Source organism: Lepisosteus platostomus, chromosome 3 (assembly GCF_059453375.1).
Source record: "Lepisosteus platostomus isolate fLepPlt1 chromosome 3, fLepPlt1.hap1, whole genome shotgun sequence".
NCBI lineage: Eukaryota > Metazoa > Chordata > Actinopteri > Semionotiformes > Lepisosteidae > Lepisosteus > Lepisosteus platostomus.
In genome coordinates this window covers 55,013,914-55,033,592 of record NC_142613.1, presented here as the reverse complement: position 1 = coordinate 55,033,592, position 19,679 = coordinate 55,013,914, and the positions used below count along the sequence as shown (strand labels likewise).

At 38.4% G+C, this 19,679-nt stretch overlaps 1 protein-coding gene across 1 annotated transcript; it reads left to right on the top strand.

Annotated features, from left to right (window-relative positions):
- Positions 1-1,976: 1,976 nt before the first annotated feature.
- Positions 1,977-17,777, top strand: laptm4a (lysosomal protein transmembrane 4 alpha). The gene is made up of 7 exons (XM_088626115.1): positions 1,977-2,425; positions 6,518-6,638; positions 12,840-12,916; positions 14,830-14,952; positions 15,200-15,295; positions 16,307-16,405; positions 17,026-17,777. The coding sequence occupies exons 1-7, from the start codon at positions 2,300-2,302 to the stop codon at positions 17,098-17,100; spliced, it is 717 nt and encodes a 238-aa protein (XP_088482241.1). The 5' UTR covers positions 1,977-2,299; the 3' UTR covers positions 17,101-17,777.
- The last annotated feature ends 1,902 nt before the right edge of the window (positions 17,778-19,679 follow it).

The following is a 19,679-nucleotide window of genomic DNA, read 5'->3' as shown; positions in this document are numbered from 1 at the left end:
CCTCAGTGGCATTAAAGGTTCGTGCGTTCGTTTTTTCTAATAACGTCTAGCACAACAGCATGGACCACTTTCTCTCACTTTGTAATGTTATATTGGTAACGGCACCTGACATTAATTTGTAGTACCAATGCATTATTTTACCCGCACACATCCATAACTTTCTATGGTTCTACAAGTTACATTAGGTTAAACAAAATCAGGTAAATGTGCTGGGAAACCCTCCAGCTCTAAATGTAGAAAAAAAGAGCATTTTACAAGAACATGTATATATTTTCAGTTAGACTTGCCGTCACCCTGAGAAAATAGTCTAGTCAAAACCATGTTGGTGTTTTCTTAATGATTCTCTATACATTCAAGTCTTCATTATAAATCAAAATGTTGTTTAATCCATGTAGCACAATGCAATTATCCCGTTGCTCAACACAAAGCATGATCAAAGGCTTTTTAACGTATCTTAAGATGTATAATGCATATTAGGGTTATTACAGTACCTCTCTGTTTGAAGTAGTGCCATCCCTGTCAATCTAAACCCTTTCCTATTGCCTCAAGGGTTCAGTGAAATAGGTTTCTACTTGTGGGATCAAACATGGTGCTTGTGAGTCACTGTTGTCCAAGGTATAGTAATGTAAAGGGTTTAGTTCCTTCTTAAAAATCTTAGACAAGAATCTAGCATGAACAACAAAGAGGGGATATTTTCTTAAATATTTTATGTGCATGGTATCCGGTGCTGCATGTTTTCTTTTGTGTGTAATTTATAATCTGGTGTTGGCACTCTGTAAATACTGTATGTCAAGACTCATCGTGTTCAAATAAAATTTGTACTGAAAGCAGTTGTTTCCTTTTGTATATTTGAATGTGGTAACTTGGGAATCTGACATAGCTTGTTACCATAGTTCTCCTCTCCTAGAAGTATACTGTATTGTGCATTCATGGTAGAGGGGGAGCCGGAGCCTATCCTGGAGAGCAATGGTTGCAGGACAGGTAAACCAGTCCATCACAAGACCCAGACGGACACAAGCACACACTCGCACATGGGTCAGTTTTACAGAAGCCAATTAACCGACCAGTATGTCTTTAGACTGTGAAAGGAAAATGGCACCTAGAGGAAATGTGAACACTGGGAGAACATACAGGCTCCATGCCATGCAGGCATCACCCCAGAAATTGAATCAGCACTAAACACATTGCTAGGTGCTTGATACAGTGCTATTCCCTTCTGTTTGCTCATCATCAATTGAATACAAGAGCTGTTGAGTTAAAGGTAAAGGGGCAAATTCAAACTGACAATTTGTAGAGATGGGTGGGTTTTTGCCCGTTATGTCTTCGAGCATGTAGGGGCAGCAACATCCTGTTGGTGTTACCGTGACAGTTTTTTTTACAGGATGGGGTTGTTAGCCCAACCTCCAACAAGGAGGACCTGGCACCCAACATGGGACATGAACCCACTACCCTGAGATTTTGAGTCTCACGCTCTACCAACAGAGCTAGTTGGGGCCTCAATTTGTAGAGAGACTGCATAATATTTGTCATTCTAATATTGTTGAAAGTTATGTAATTTAATTATTTTTCAAAACCGTGGACTTAGAGCAGAAAAACTTATAAACCAGCAAGAAGACCAGTTAATGGTAGCAGTTAGCAAAGGCACTGCAGAACCATGACTGAGGACTAACTGATTTAGGCCAAATGCTGAAAGTGCCTAGAATCACGTGTTTTCTAGTGACTACATGCTCCCTGCATTCAAAAACATACATATAAACCCCATTTCAAATAATGTAACTAATAATACAATTGCATACGTGTCGATAGTTCAAGGCTCGTTTAATACAGAACAAGCCTACCCCACGTGACAGTGAAAATCAAGCAAGGCAAAAGGCGTAAGAAAATGACAGGGATGACAAAGTGGTTTGTGGAAAAGGAAAACTTGATGACACGGTGATGAAGTAGTGGCGAGAAAGTTCCCGGTCGGTCCTGGCTAAGGGCTACGTCACACTACCGGCTGACAATCGGTGGCGCAAGACGCCGTCTCGCCGAAGTCCGGCCGAACTGACCAGCTCAGGCTCAGCCTTTGTCAGCCCACGCTCGTCTCTATGGCCGTCAGTCTCCAGTGAGCCAGCCTGGCCTGGCCTGCTGGGGCACCCTTAGTAGCCATTGGCCACTCTTGCTGGCTATCAAATCTAAGGACGTACCGGGGTTTGTTTTGGTTTTCATACGTCATCGCCTGCGTGCGGAGGCTTTTATTTCAGCCGCTGGGGTTGAGACAGGCAGTGTGGGTTTTACCTCCTGATAAGGCTTTTCCGTAATGTTTCTCCCGAAAATGGAGGATAATGTGAATTTCAAACCGAGTCGGGACAGGTTTTACAGTACGCGGTGCTGCGGCTGCTGCCATGTCAGAACCGGAACCATTATCCTGGGGACGTGGTACATGGTAGGTGAAAGCTGATACTGGCTTTTCTGCTGCTGCCTCTGATGATCATCTGTGTGGCTTTTTCCTTGCCATTTTCCCTTCCCCGAGACAGCGCATGAGCAAAATACAGTGAATACCGATGATTACAGTATTGCAGGGTAATGCGGGACGTGTGAATAATAACGTCTCTCCTGCGTGTTTTTTAAATAAACGAGTGATATAAAATGCTTGTTTTTGTAGCCTGCTGTATCCATCTAGATTCGCAAGACCCGTGTTTGTTTAGTCTCTCCCCCCCTGCAGTCTCTTTAAATTAAACTCATGCTTTGCTACCGAACTAGATCAGGACCATTTTGGTTTCACCGATTTGTCCTTTTTCGAGGTTCTGTAATGGCAGAACTTTCCCGGCTACGTTCAGTTTTAGAAAACGACGGTGAATTCATATATCGGTGGTGGGATGTTGTCGTCTTACCTTAATCTGCATTTTTTTAACCCAAAACATGGTCTGCTCTTCGGCTCCGTGACATTACTGCGCCCATACATTGTAAAAGTAAATGTTGGTTGGTTCACTTAAAAAATCGAAATGCGATTTTTTTTTAAATGGCTTACATTTATTTTAAAGACGCTAAGATGGCGTGAATTTACCACCCACAAAATATTTTGAGAAGATTCCGAGATTTCTGTTGACGATTTACATGACGATTAACCCGATTTTACCATTATCTTAGATTCAGCTGTGTATATGTTGGGAGAGTCAGAGATCAGTGAGGTTTTGCGTGGCGTTGCTAATATTAACGGATCTGGTGAAACTGCCTCTTCCGTAACTTGGCGACTCAGACGCCTTTAACACTCGACTTCAAAGTTATTTTCATTTCCGTAATGGAAACTCTTCTTGAAAATTACTTAAAATTCGGCCTGCGTTTCGAATTCAGGTCCGCTATTTCCACTAATAACCTTTTTTTTTGTCCATACAGTATATTAGACCAAAGAGACTCAGAACTTCTAAAGTTTAGGGGGTCTCAAACTCTGGTCCTGGAGAGTTTTTTAAGATTTAAAACCTACCGATGAATCAAGCAAGTGTATCTTGAGGGAGTATTGGCAATTTAAATGGTGAATTTGCAGGATCAGAGTTAAGAACCCGGGTTGAATTTAGCGTTGAAAAATCGGCCGAACTGCTCTCAAAGTACAAGGAGTGTAAAGCAGACCTGCCTGTACACTACACTCTTAAAGGATACAGTGCTACTGCAGCATTAGAAATGTTGGGCCTCTCCGGACCTCTGATGGGATAAACAGTGTGATTTGCAGTCCAATACAGTAGTAGAATACAAGGGTTGTTTGAGTTTTTTTTTTCCGCAAGAGCATAATATTTGAGTCACGGCAGAATTGAATTCTATTCTTCCAATACAAACATTTTAAAATACTTCATGTGTGATGTCATTGTTACTTCGATATTTTGATATGTCAATATCATAGGTATTACTACATTTTGTATGACTACATTATCAAAATACTGATTCATTCCCCATTTCGTTTACGTTTGAAAAGACTGTTGCAGCCCCTGTCCTTTAATCAGTATGGTTTTACCTAAAATATTATGAACAGAAACTTTAAGTTTTAGAACAGTGTACATTTACATTTGAAATGAACTTTTTCTTAATTTCTTATTAATATGTAATGGAGACCTTATAAAAACACACTTCTGCATTTACAGATGTGATCATCAGTTGCAAACAGTAATGTTTTAAGTATAAATCAACATTAATTATTATTAAAGACTATTGCAAATTTTATTTTATCAGTACATGAGACAAAAATGTAGCATGACATTGGGAAATATATATATATTTTAGAATTGCCCTTGTACGTCTGTATTTTTTGGGCTGGAGTTGCTTTGCCAGGAGTCTGGTCTTGTCCCTTCTAGCATGTCATACTCTAAAGTTGTGCTATTTTACTGTCAAGGTCGTTTGCATACTGTTATGAGCCCAGTTATGCAACAGTTCCATGCTTTTTGTCAGCTTGGAAACAGATCTTTGTTTACTGCAGCGACAGTGGTTTTTCAGGCTGCATCCTCTTGTATAATCAATGTTTTGACGTATGCCACTGAATGTACTACCTCTCTGACTCACACTTTGCCTGTTTCTTTGACACAAAGTTTGGCCTTGTCTTTTCTTAATTCGGAATGTAGCTAAAGATATAGATCTCAATGTGGAGAAGTGATCATGGTCTACAGACTGGGGAGTCCAAATCTAATTGCAAGTGAGACAGTGCTGTTGTACCTTGATCAAGGTACTTCATTCGGTGTGCTCCAGTATAATACACAGCTGTATAAATGCATCTACAGGTCTTCATTGTAAGTGAGAATTTGTTCTCGACCAAAAACTAATTCAGATGTTATTATGAGCGAGGAAATCGTAATTGTTTGATAAGGTATGCATTAAGAAAACCAGAATGTTAGGATAGTAGGTGTTTGTATGAAAAAAATCTTCTCTAGTACAATACATATCTTTATAATTGTTACTCCATTTGAATTTTTAAAATTCCTTAATTTTACCAATCTGTAGAGAACAAACTCTCATTTACAGTCATGGGAGATAAAGGCAGAGGCAGAGAGTCACTGAATGTTCTACTAGGGAAAATAATGGTCTGGTTACTGTGGGAATGAGTGGAAATGAACCGATCATATCGATCTGTACAGCACTAGACACCAAAGCAAGCATCATTAAAAATGTTTTTGTTACAGATGCATTTATGGAATCCTGAATTATGAATCATGAGTTCTCATTGATTTTGTATTGGAATTACCATCTAACAAGCTCGTCATTCAGTCTTGATATCATTCATGTAAAGCTTGTATGAAGCATTAAACATTTGTCACAATCATGGGTACTTCATTCGGTAACTTCAAACTGGTGTACTCATTCAGTGGATGCTGTGAAATGTGTGAAAGGAACTTTAAAAAGCTTGTGCAATACTAATTCGTACTGAATACAACTCTAGACTAAGTTGCCAAGTCAGCACAGTATATGTGAAGTTAGATTGTGAACTACAGCTGATGCAGACACAGCTGTGCTCCATATTTGCTGATTCAGTATTTTCCTGAGTGGTTTGAACCAGAAATGATAATAATGCTACAGCAGATAGTTGGATTTCTTGCACTGTGAATGAGCAATCCAAGTTTCATGCCTCAGGAAGCTGAATTTTAACTTCAGTTGCAAAATAACTGACACTCTTGAGATACACTTGAGCAGTTGTGATAGTGAAAAGGCTCCAGAGATCTTGCAAAAAAGACAATAGAGAGGTCCATCTTTCAGTCTTCTATTAATAATGCTGTCTAAAATGTATTTGTGGTGATTTTTACTTGGCTGATAATAGTGTGTAGGCCCTCCTCCAACTATATTTTCTTACTTTTCCACCTATGCTTTTTTATGTTCAGTTAAGTCAGACTGCATTGCATAATGCATTAAATTTCACACATGCTACTTCCTGTGTAGTTTTTGCCTTGACCCATACAACCAATCAAGAAATAGATTGTAAACTGTATGGATTCCTTGAAAAGAAATTTCAATTAATTTCAACTTCATTCATTCTGAATGACGAGTCTTAATTCATTAAAAATGACTAAATTCATATCTTATGCCTAACCCACTGCCAAAAATGATGAGTTGTTAGTACTGTTTAATACACACAGTAGTTTGTATATAGTTTTACTGTTTCCATAAGAGAGATGCATTAGGTAGCTGGTTGGAGTTTTTCGGACTAATCTTGTTTCAGTGTCAGACTGAAATGTATTTTTTAGCCTTATCTAGGATGCATATTAAAGATTTTTGTAGCTAAGGTTAGTCTTTTTTTAGTATTTGACACATGCCTGTGTATTTGAATTATGGAATTAGATGTTTTTTTTTAAAACCATTCTAGCCCCTTTACAGTATTTTCTATACGCACTGGAGAATTTAGCATTCAGCCTTGTCCAGTGAAATTCGAGAGGCTATCAGAGCAATATTTCTCTGATGACACAAGAAGTATTCAGTCAGGACTGAGTTGTTTCAGCGTCTCATTATGCTGTGTATGTGTCTACTGTATGATTCACGCTCTTCATGAATTTCTGTTTCTTTTCAGGTGGTAAACCTGTTGATGGGAATTTTACTGACGGTTGCTGTGACTCATCCTGACAACGTTCCCACTGTAGACCTGCAGTATGAAGTCATTGAGCATTACTTTGCCTCAGATAGAATGGCAGGTAAAGTACAAGATTTAAAATTGCAGAACTGCAAAGCACACAGCTGCGGTATGGGCTTAGAATTTTCATTGAAGAAATCTTACTGGGGGGGAAAGAGCTGCAGTTTAAGCAAATCTCTCTTTGGTTAGTAGAACCTTTTTTGTTTTGATTTCCCAGTTGACTAATGAGGCATGATACTACTGCATGGAGAATGCTAAAAAAATAGACATGTGTAGAATGTTTAGTTTTTTTTGGGTGGCAGTCACTCAGTGGTCCTTCTGAAATATTTTTAACCCTTGTTTTGGTATGATCAGTAGCAACAGAATGATATCTAGAAGTAATTAAGGTAAGGAGGTGGGGGGTGGGGGGGCTCAGTTTGATGACTTAACATTTTGTGGTTAAACTGCATTTGGCAGTGAAGGCAATTTCTGTTGACTTCAGACTGCTGTCTGATGTTAACCAAGTCCTCCATTAAGTACATCAGTACTCTAAGCTTTGGCATACCTTGGATTTTTGTAGTGCTCCAGGAACAAATTGTACTTCATAGCATTAAGTTAATGCCATTATATGACAATTGTACTGTCTGTTTAAGCATATTGTGCCACACAGTACTAAACACATGACTTTTTACCCGTTTCCACAAAAATCATAGAACATAAGAAATGCCACAGATGATCAGATGCTTGTTTTGTAGTTTGTAGCTGTTTGATATAACAAACCCATCCAGCTGTTTGTTGAATGAAGCCAGTTTCAACAACATGGTTGGGCAGCTTGTTCCATACTCGCAATAAAAAATGTTTTGAATAAAACTCTCCGGATTGGAAAAGCTCATCCAGCTGTTTCTTGAAAGAGGCCAGGATATCAGTTTTAAGAACATGGCTGGGTGTCGTGTTCCATATTCCCATGATCTTTTGCGATAAATCATGGTAGTGGTCACAGAGGAGTTATCTGTTGATTATCATTTAAAGTAATGTTTTAACATTACTGTTTATTTTCAGTTAATAAAGTAACACTTCAACTTTACACCAGTGCTCTCTGAGAAATCTGTCAGACTAATCTGCTCTTCATTTGACCTGATCCATTACAGACACGGTAACCAACTGCTCAGTATTTTATCATGAGCCCTTACAAATTTGTCATTGAAATAGAAAATACAGAACGCCGTATGTTTCCACTGAAATGTCAAAATATGAATTATGTGTGACCAGATCCAAAGTTCTCAAGAGATTGTCTTACTAATAAAAGGGGGCATTTTTGGAACTATTTTGTTGTATAATCTGGATGATGCTAGAATAACTAATGCTACATGTGTGACCACTTTAGAAAAGCTTTCTCCGTGTTTGACTTGGTTTGCATTTCACCTTGAATATCTCTCATATATTTCCTAGGCCCATGTTTGCTGATTTTGCTTCTATATCCTTATTTATAAATAACAGAAACATTGCACTGCTGTTTACCAGTAAGGATTGAGGCAACATTCATCTGAGTATTAGGAAACAAAAGTCTTTCTTTGCTGGTATTTTCCAGTTAAATCTGGCTCCTTGAGAGTTTCTGCTAATCCAGAGATGCAAATAAACCAACTAGAAGGAGTCTGAAAGCAGTTGGTGTTTTTTAATTTCATGCTAGTGTACTTGTTATTAGGTTTAGGTGCATAATTGTGATCCAGTTTGAGTGAAATTGAATATTCCAAAAAAATGCCTAAAAATGTAGGCAGTTAAAGCCATTTTCCATTGATATGATTTGACAGTTAAGTGAGTAAGCGGTGTGGCAAAATACATTTGTTAAGAGGCAGAATGCTCTGTTTAAGTTTTGGTTGTTCAATGATTACTCCAACCGTCCAATTAGACTGATTGATTCAGTTTTTACCAAGGTGTAGGTATGGAAGATCCCTGCATTTGGTAGCGTGACACTTAGTTGTGTCTTCACAATTAAGACGTTTAATTAAAGATGGCTGTTTTTAAAAGTTCAGGAGGCTTTCTAGCTTGATTTCTAAAAGGAATTCTTACGTGAAAGATTTCTTAATAAAGGCATAAGACTTCTCCAAACTAATAATAATTCCCCTCAGCTACTCTGATGGCTACTAAAACAAAAATTAAACTTCTCTATTCTAGTGTACAAGCAAACCCACTAATTAAAAAGCTGCACATTTCAATTAGTTTTTAATTATCACAGTCAGTTAAAAATGCAGGTTAGGTGAGGAAACTCACTTCTAAGACCTGTCAGAAAATAGTTTTTAAAAAAAAAAGTTTTTATATGTGCGCTTAATGATCATTTCGTACTAGACTACAGTAAATGTTATTAGTACTTGAGAACATTCTCATAATAATATACTTCGACATAATTGATTCACCCTCAGGTTTTTCTAGACTTGCTGCTTGAGTTTTATTTATAATTTGATGCTTGTGTTACTGTATGGGAATGGCTTAGAGTAGTGGCTAGGATTCAAGTCTTGAAGGCTGTGGGTTCAAGTCCCCATTACACAAGTCCTGTTGTTGTTCACTGGAGCACTTTCTCTACTCCACTCTGGTGTATAAGTGGGTGCCAGCATTGCTGTGGGTAAGCCTGCAATAAACTAGTGTCCAATCTAGAGTGGGGAATCAAGTCTGCATAACGCTACACAGACTCTAAGGTGTAAATTCCTGTGTGATGAGCTTTTGGCTTAAGTGTGAACTTTCCTGTGTGTTACTCTGGCTAGAGCAATGTTGATAACCGTGTGTGATATGGAAGTATGTGAGTGGTCACTCACAGTTGTGATCTAGACATTGGATGTGAACGCATGCATTGCATTTCACTCACTTACTGCTTTGGTCACTGTGAGAGGTTGCTTTGGAATGAGTGTGGTTCACCTCTGACTCTCCAGTGTGAAATAGGTGGGTTAATTGCGTGTGGTCGAGTGCAGCTCTAATGCATGTTTCATTTCAGCTTAGAAGTCTCGCAGTGAAGCGTCCCCCGATGTCGTTATCAAGCTGAGCAGTAGTCTTTGTCTGACAAAGTAATTTACCTCAAATTAGGAGATTTTTTTATTAATTTGTGAATAGAAAATCATCAATATTCGTTTTTTAAAAATGTTTGTCTTTTCTTTCCTGTTATAGCTTAAGTAAACAGAGCACAATGTAATGGTCTAAATCTGCATAGCAATGCAGAATGTCATTGTTTTATACGGTACATGACAAGTCTCGATTTTCTCTTCACCCAGGACATAAGAAATGTTTTTGGCCTATTTAGCCTTCCCTTTGTTTGTTACCTGTTTGGTAGTAAGTAGTTGTTTGAGATCAGTTATCTCACTCAACTTTTTCTTGAAAGAAATAGTGAAAGACGAGTTCCAGTCCTCAGTCTTGCAATACTTGCAGTTATAGTGTAGCACTGCACAGATGTCTGATAGATTGCTGCAGCTTCTGTGCATTTGCCTTACCAGGGACTGACACGCTTGATGCAATCTGAATGAAATTCTTAAAATCCTTGGCTTGCAAACTACCATTTGACAGTGCTTCCAGGTACTGTGCACTGCCAGGAAGCTCGTGATCTAGTGGGTGAAGAAGATTTGAATTAACTGGAGACAGGATTAACAACATGGCGTCAGTGGAGGTTGTTATTGTCATGACATAAGATTTGGGTTCCACACAAAACCTTTTTGACTTTCTGTTGTTCCATGTATAAGCATAGTAGCGAGACAGACAGGCAGACACCCCCAGAGATTCATATGGTCTGTTCTTGTCATATAATCCAGGGGATGAAGGTCAGAATGGACAAAGCCTAAAAGTGCTCACTGCCCTGACACATGAGAATCATGGTGGACTGTGAAAGTGGATGAATGCCTAGACTTTATTAGAAGCCAGTAGTAAAGCCCTTGATAATTTTGCAGTAGACATCTCTTTTTTTTTTTCCTTTCATTCAGGTTTTTCTTTTTATTTGTAATGGGGGGAAAAAAGAACTTTAAACCTATTACCTAATTTTGGGGAGAAAATAAGCAGGAGCAGAACTGGTGTGTTCTGTGTTTTTTTGCTTTAAAAATAGTGATTCCAGTCCTGGACCTCTGTGGATTTTCTTTCCACTTCTACACTTAAGGATTTAATTTATCAAATTGATCATATCTTTAAAAATGCTCAAAAGCTTTAAAAAGCATTAAACCAGTCCAATTAAACTAGCAGTGGTTTAATGGTTCATACTGGACTAGTTTAATTATTTTCAAAGTTTTTGAGCATTTTTTAAGAGATCTAGAAAGCCTGCAGCACTGGAGTTGTGCACTTATGCTTTAAAGCCCCAACACCTGTAGATGTGGAAGTTGCTAGTGATCCAAGTTGGCTCATTATGGACTTAATTGGGCCATTAAGGTCTGAACCGCAGTTGTCTCGGGCTAGACACGCCTGGCAAATGCTAACTAACAACGACTTTCCATCCAGAGTGCTTTTCTGCAGTCCTCAATAATGCAGTAGTGATTTTGGATTTAGATACGTCTTGCTGATGTGAGCAGTGCCTCTCAGAGGTATTTCTAGGATTTCTAATCTAATTATTGTAGAATTCTTTCCATTTGCAATTTAATTAGACAAAGACCCTGTCAAACTGGACGTGACGGGGCCAACAGAACACAATTTTTGAAAATACAAATCAATGCTGGATAGAGATTTAAATAAGGTTTTATGCATCTGCCTTTTCCTTTCTGATGTTTACTGCTTTAGCAGGAAACTACAAGGTCCCCTGAGTGTTAAATTTGTAAAGATCATTCGAAATGGCTAGAGGTGGTGTAGAAAGGCTGATACAGCATGAACTAAAAGTCACAGGAAAGGTCTTTTGCCCAATTCCTAGTTTACATGTTAAGAAGATAAAAGTCATGCACCTGCAAAATTGAAAACGGAGTAATGGAGAAAATGGGGATTACATGCGATTCCATGTCAAATAATCTTCATTTGCAAGTAGTAACCTTTAACTACATTATGTAGCCTTTAGTGCCTATGGTAATTGTGCGTCACAAAAATATACGGTATATAAATTATTTATACATAATGCAGATTAAATTGGGGATTAAACTGGTTTGCGTTTTTCCTACTGAGCTCTTAATCAGTTCAACTTAATGAACCTTTAATCGAACCAACCGATTGATTTTTAGCTTTTTTTTGTAATTGGAGACTTATCACAAGCCGTCGGCTTTATCTGTTATTTCCTAGACATACAGTATTGTGAGCTAAACGCTGTTTTAGTGTGTTTTAAAATGTTGAAATGGAGCTCTTCACGCACTTGAAAAAGGTTCAACAGCTGAAACATTGTTTCTCATTTCTATGTTCCATGTGGAATTAACCTGTACATGTATTTTTACAGCTAAATCACATTGACGCAGCTCCCCATTCAACATATTTTAAGATTGTTGTTCCCCACTTACAGTACTTTCTCACAATTCTCCTTCTTAATTATCCATTAACAATAACAGAGACAGTGGTTAGAATGACCCTGTTAAACACTCACATAATAGACTTTCTGTGTGCTGCATGGGCCCATTGCTTCAATTCAGCCTTTCATGGAAACAATAAACCTACAGTAAGTGAGAGGAGAGCTGAAACCCGCTATGGTTTAGGACTTGAAGCGTTTTCAGGGTTTGATGAGCTGAACTAACAAAGTTCAGCTGTAATGAAAACCAGGAGAAACAGGAGTCATCCTGGACCAGGATTAGGAAACACTGCCTTAAGCACAAAAAAGGGAGGCAAGGAAGTTCAATTTCCAAAGCAGTGTTGCCTGACTTAGGGTCAACGTAGGAGACGGCAACAATGGTAAACATTTAGTAAAAAGCCACTGACGTGCTCAAATCCATATCTGTGTTTAGAGATCCTTATAATTCAAAAATGCAAAAACATTTTGCACCATGAGTGTGTAGGTGGGTTCTCCGTCGATCAGTTTGACCTATTTTCATTATTTGAGCCAGTGTTTGGATATCTGTTGTTCGGTCTATATTGACAGTCAAAATTGCATTGATTTTTTTTTTTTTTAGCAGTTGTGTGGAGAGTTTTGTTTGAACAAAGAAGTTCTGTATTGTCATGAGCAATAACTAGCTGTGATTTGAGAAGAAAGCTAAATGTGCTATCTGCATAAGGCTTTTAGCTTTAAATTTACCATACATGAAGTTGGCTAGTAAAAAGTTAGGGGCTTTTTTTGAGAGCGGATAACTGCGTCTAGTGTTCTGCATCTTCCCCTCTCCCAGTTTCAGGATGTAATATTTCCCCTCTGTGTGTTTAGAGAATGCCTGTGTGGGGTTTGCCATTTCCCTGCTGATGTTCACAATCAGTGCCATGATGGTCTACGGGGCCGTTACTGTAAGTACCAAGCATCCCGATACAGACATCTGTCTGCAAGCCGCTTTCCGTCTAACCTGTGTCATATCCTCAGTTCCTGTGTCTGCAGCTTGCCTTTCAACACAGATTTTATGTTTGTTTTGATTTCAGGTCGATTCATTATAGTGTATAAATCTCCAACTCTATTTCTTTTTGCATGGTTCTCAGTTTTGCATAAACAAATATTTAGTTGTGCACTGTTAATAGCTGTATATTAGTGACTTGGATATCGACATGCATTTGAAATGAACCTTATATTCGGCAACCAACAGGGCGAAAAGGAAGCCCTTAATTATCTTGAAAGCATAATTAAAAACTATATACTATGTGTAATGGATCATATTGTGATATAATTAGTCATATTATCAGATGTTTTAAACATGCATCAATAGTTTGCTCTTAAGCACATGGTAGTGTAATGAATTCCGCACCCACTGATGACAAATTCCTTATTACATAAATAGTATATTAGTTTTTCATCTTCAGGGGACAGAAGATTTTCAGATTAAAGCCCAACACGTTGACCAGATCACCTCATTGCTGTAATGCTGTCTGACTGCCTTCTTGCTTCTCTGCACTGCAAATGATACTGCCTAGGCCTGATTAAATTCAGACTGCCCCTTTGTGTCCATGATAAGCAGTGTGATTGACCCTACCTGTTCTAGACTACACCAAATGCGTCACATTGGTTTGGACACCGTACTTGAAAAATAACTTGTGCATATATAAATCATACAAACATAAGGCAAATGCTTTGCTGGCCTGATAATTATCTTTCCTAACTTGATATCTTATGACTTACTTACAGTAAGTGTGGTTATTGCCATTGCTGCTTAATTATCATTATTAATTTAAGTGATGCATTTATCAAAAGCTAAATATATTCAATACAAAATCCATTTTGCACATCTGGCACAGCTGGGTTTGGAGTAATCAGAGCAAAGTACCTTACTCCAGAATACCTGTTCCCAAACCCTAACTACTATTTTGTACTTCTGCCTTACTAACATGTCATTGTGCCATCACTCAAACATTTTTGGGGGGTCAAACTCCTGTCATGTTTTTAACAGTGCTAGTTATTATAGACTTTAAATGCAGCTGCGGTTATCTACAGCTTCTGTACACTGAGGAAGCGTTTGACCACATAACCACATGGTGTGCTGTTATCTCCTATGTCATCATTTAAAGAGTTTATTTTTCTTGATTGAGATACTGTAAGGTTAAGTTTTTTTTACGTGTCCTAAAAATATACTAATGAGCTCTGTGTGTCTGTGGAGATTGGGCGTAATATTGCACATATGCTAAAATATCACAACATTAATTCCTAATGTGTAAATAGCTACTAAGGTGCTGATTGGTATTGTCAGCTGTGCAGTGGCCTAAGTCTGTGGCTCTGAATGTGTCAAAGGGGTTGTGTAATACCCTGTGCTTTGGGTCTCAGTGTTGCATTTATGTTCCTGGGCAGATATGGGGGTAGTGTGAACACTCTACATGCCTGGGTTTTAATTTAACATTACACTTACTGTGTGCCGACTGAAGAACTGTCCTACTGTTCAATTTCTTCAAAGCCAGCTCAGTTTGGATGAAGAGAAACAGGCTCCTGCTGGTGAAGGCTGTTAAGGCAGTTTGTGTAGCTGTACGCAACTTTGCATATCTTAGCTGCCTTTTAAAGATTCGGCCTACTGATGGAAGGATTTTTGATTGAACTGTGAAGGCTTTTTCTTTCTTGCAGCTGTATGCGATTAGACCCCACTGTATTCCAGACCTGGCTTTGTTCCCATGTGATAAATGCCTTTGGGTTGATGGGGTACAACAGTTAGGATGATCTTTGAAATCCAAATTAAAAAGCGGTGCTATCCCTAGTCTTTAACATGCATTTTTTTTCTTTTGCACAGCATCGGGATGGATGGTTAATTCCTTTCTTCTGCTACCAGTTGTTTGACTTTGCCCTGAGCTGTCTTGTGGCCATCAGTTCCCTTACATACCTTCCCCGGATCAAAGATTACCTGGACCAGCTGGTAGGTTTTTGCCTTAGTTGTTGAAGTGTAGGTCCAAAAAGGGCCTCAATCATTCTGTAAACTCCATCATTCCGTGTTATTCTTGTGCCATTATTTGTGGTTTCCAACCGAATTGTGATAAATACCTGTATGTCTGTGTTGACCCAATGCTCCCAGTGTTGTAGACTATGTGGACATTGGTCTGCAACTGAAATGTCACAAATGTCCCTTTGAAATATACTGCTTATTCTTGCTGTCTTTCATTCAGCCTGACTTCCCCTACAAAGACAACCTGCTGTCCCTGGACTCCAGCTGCCTTCTGCTCATCGTCCTGATCTTCTTTGCCTTTCTCATCATCTTAAAGGTAAATGATGGGTGACTGTCTCTTTAGTTTGGTTGGCATTCAAAATCAGTTTCGCTGATGTTATAGTAATTGGAGGCTTCCAGTTGAGTTGTTGTTTGTGTCTGTGGTACACTAGCAATATGCATGTACCAAGACTTTAAACTCTGTGGGTGTGCCTAGTGATGTCCTAGTCTTGATATCATAATGCTTTTTTTTTCTTTTATCTTTGTGCATTTACTGCCACTCCTGACTTCAGTGTCTTTATAAATATTTTTTTTTGTTCTTTAAGTGTTGTAAGGAGTATTCTGTTGTAGATATTTTTACGCTCTTGAGTATGAAATTGGTAGAACTGTATGCTGCTCTTAGAATACCAAAAAGGCACCTTCAGCTGTTATGTTAGGCTATAGCGCCCCCTTACCCCCTTAAGTACTGACTTAACTTCTGCCATCTTATTTGACAAAACAGTGGTTTGTCCAGTACCTCTAGTAATAGCAGCAGTAGGTTTTCCTTTCCCCAGAGGAAAGCATTGGTAGAATAAATTAATTTTCAACAAAAAGTTAGATTAGGCTAGGTTATACATACTAGTATCAGATTAAAAGATGCTTCCATTCTAAAAATGTGACTCCCATAGGAGGTTAAAACAGCTGATATCCTGAATAATGCTGCTACATTTTCATCCACAACTGAGAGTAAGTTGAGCTGTTCCTGAACCGTTCTGCAGAATTTCAGAGACTGTTTTGTCATTTTCATCTACAGTACAAGCTGTGCATTAGGTCCACAATAGACTGACAAAATAATGCTGTGACAACAGTATGACATAGGTCTACAATTTTTTTCCCCAGCTTTTCCATCTTTATGAGCTATTAGGCTCAGTGAGTATCTAGATTTTAGGCATTTATAGCAAAACGGTGTTCTTGGCCTACGGTAGTACATTTTAGAGAAACATCTTTAAAATTCCCACGTGTAGTTCACTGTTCGACACTGCTAGACCGATATAGTTCTAGTTCACTGTGTAATGCTCTTGTCTTCCAGGCATACCTGATTAACTGCGTGTGGAACTGCTACAAGTACATCAACAACAGGAACTTGCCAGAGATTGCGGTTTACCCTGCATTTGAAGCTCCCCCTCAGGTACAGTGAAACCAGTTGCTGACACCCAACCTCCTGCTTTCAAAACAACTGACACCTAAGGCTATGTTTTCCAAAATACATTTAAACTATGTAGGGTGTAGTATATCAGCAGATTGCCATACAGAATAAATGCAGGTCCTATTTGACAGATTTGTTTTAAAAATTAACATTTAGCCTTGACTATCTTAGAAAGCTGAAAAGGACAGTGATCTACAATTGATTAAGTTAATGTATTGGAGAAACCAAATTCTCTGCAGTTCATGAATATTCATAGTAATCAAAGCACTTTAATGGAGATTAGTATTACATCTTGCTAGCCCATAACTAATCTGCAAGCTTTTTCCAGTATGCTTGCACTTTATGCATTTACATATTTATTTCTTGTGAGTTCTCAACTAAATAACTGAGGTTTTCACAGCAAAGGAAGGCAGATGGGTGCCTGAAACTAAACAAAATCCTGCTTACTCCTGTGAGCAGAGTGATATAATGACCAGTGGAAATTAGAAAAGTAGAGCAAAACTACAAATGAGCAACACAATATGACTGGTTTTAACACAATGCTTCTGTATTATGTTTCAACATTGTGTGACGGATGGTTCTGCTTCTGGCTGTCTTTGCAGTACGTTCTGCCCACATATGAAATGGCAGTGAAGATGCCCGAGAAGGAGCCCCCACCTCCCTACATGCCAGCCTGAAATGCCAGCAGCGGAGCGTACACAGTCTGAACCAGCTTGTTGTTCTAACCTTGCAATACCTTTTTAGAGACTAGGGACATCCAGGGATATCCTCTAATCTTTAAACTCCAGCAGTGTAGGAACTGAGGGAGGAGGAGTTTGATTTATTAAAGCAGTGTGACAGGGAAGGAAAGCTGCGATAACGTTTAGGAACTTTTTATCTTCTTTTCCTGTTTGTTCTTGATGTCTTAGTGTAAAGCTAACCGAACACTAATATTGCTTGAATTTTGATCATGAAGTATATTTTTAAAAATCCTTCCTTAAATATTTATAGGTTTTGAAAATCTCCTTAGACAATCTTTTCAGCATTTTAGTAATGCCATATTTTCATTTTGTGGATCGATACAAGACTGGCTTTATTTAAGATTGTTGTATGGTAAGGGATCTTTTATTATTTTGCACTTTCTCCATGTGTATTCAGCCTTTGTGTGTGTTAATGTGCCATGTGGATTTTTTGATGCCTTTATGTTGTTTTCTGTTGTACGTTTCAAAGCAGAAAGGGGTAAGGAGGTGTTTACGCAAAGCGGGAAAAACTTTTGGCAAAATTGGAGGAGAGATGATGGATGCATGCTTTTTCCTTTGTACATGTTTTGCTCCTTGTGGGGAAAAAATGGCTTCAATAAATGATTAGAAAAGTTTTTAATCATCCCCAATTCATCTGTTCAGTCTTTGTTTCTGTGTGAAAATATGCCAGGTATTTTTAATCAAATGTCTTCAAATAGTTACACAGTAATAATTTAGTTGGCTCATACTTTGTATACTTTAATTGGTACCCTTCCCAGTTAACTAACACCAGCTCCTTAATTATTTTAGACTTGACTATTGTTCTCACTCTAGCATTGAAGATGGTGGGTATATTTTGAGTTAATATGTACAAGCCACTTCTCTTGGTTTTTAATAACAATAGCAACTTTTTTCATTTGTAAAGTACTTTTTATCCCAGAGGATCCCAAAGTGGTATATATTTTGCAGCTTCTATGTCGTTATGGTGGTACAGTATTCAGAACTACACCAAGTGACACAAACTAGCCCTGGTCCTTCTATTTATCCAAATTAGTCAGTCTTATAGGGTACACTAAATTGCCTACTTAAGGGCTCCAGTTTCCTTCCACAGTCCAAAAACATACTGGTACATTTAGTTGTGTTTGTGTCTGTGTGTCTGCCCTGTGATGGACTGGCATCCCATCTGGAGTTGCTTGAAAGTGATCCCATTGCTTTCTGGGATGAACTCCAGCTACCCCGTGACCCCAGATTGGAAGTTGTGGATAGAAAATGGATAGGAACACCTATAACTCAATAAAACAGGTATTTTAACCAAAGAACCTGTGGTCCTTGAGAGTGAAAGGGTGTTCAGAAACTACAGTATATTTTCTTCATGGAACAAACCACCTGCTTTAATAATTGAAACTTTTTCAGAACTTTAGAAAATTTATCCTGCTGGCTCCACAGGACCAGAATTGGAAAAAAAACAAAACCAGAGCATTATATAGTTTCAGAATCACCTCTCTTGAGGCTTGTGAAATATTCATACTTGCATCCTCTTAATTCGTTTTATTTCCTTTATTGCCTGGCAAAGAATTGTCTGCTTCTTATATACGTTTCCCCATCCTAAACGTTCTATTATTGTCGACCATTGAATACATCTTTTATACATATAGGTATAGCTTTAAATGTATATTGCTAGTTTGGTATAGTATACTGTAAACTCCATTTCTGAATGTAGATCACATCCTATTTTTTATATTGTTGGACGGTGTCCTTTACATCCCATAAATAGCAAATTGAAATAGTTTGCTATTCGTAGCCTGATCTTTGTCATTTGAATTGCGAGTCGGTTCACATAACTGGTCAGCTGGGGTTCTGGCAAACACTTACAGGACCTGCTGACTTCGATAATGACCAGAGGCAGCAGAACCTGGCAGTCTTGGAATGGTCCAGCAATGACTATCCAATCATAAGCGGTTTATTGTTTGAATAGTTTTCTGTCAAGTGAGTGTTTGTGTTCTCTTGAGCTCCTTTGATTAGTAAATCATTATTATATCTCCATGGTATAGTTAATTCTCCAATTGTTTTTGTTTACTGCGGGCAGTTTTTAATACTACTTTAAGGAAAAATGCCTTGTTTTTAAAATAGGAGTTGGTTAGGATGAAGAAAGAGCTTTGGCAGCTTCGAAGAGATTTGCAGCCCTTCCTGTACAATATTTTGAAAAGGAAAGTTCTTTGTTTTTGTTTGGAAGAGGGGAAATCTCGTTTTCTATGGGCATCTGTAGTTTTTACATATTTTTTGTCTTCAGGTTCTAGGCTTCACATCCTTCTGTTACTGTGAGCAACATGTTTTGTCTGGGGTTTTAGCCTTTCAGTAGCATACTTAATATTCCATACGTCCTGAAGGTCTCTGTCTACTATGGGTATTTGCCGTTTCACACTGACTTGCTCATGTGAAAAACAATGTTGGGGTTGTGCCTCTGGGTTCTGGTTCTCGCGTTCGATTCCAGACTGGGATGCGATTCCTCTGGTTTCCTCGTACTTCCCAGAGACATG

Coding starts and splice junctions, on each gene's coding strand:
- laptm4a (XM_088626115.1), top strand. CDS start 2,300: ATGTTTCTCCCGAAAATGGAGGATAATGTGAATTTCAAACCGAGTCGG. Junction 14,953..15,199: donor AAGATTACCTGGACCAGCTG/GTAGGTTTTTGC, acceptor TCTTTCATTCAG/CCTGACTTCCCCTACAAAGA. Junction 16,406..17,025: donor CATTTGAAGCTCCCCCTCAG/GTACAGTGAAAC, acceptor CTGTCTTTGCAG/TACGTTCTGCCCACATATGA.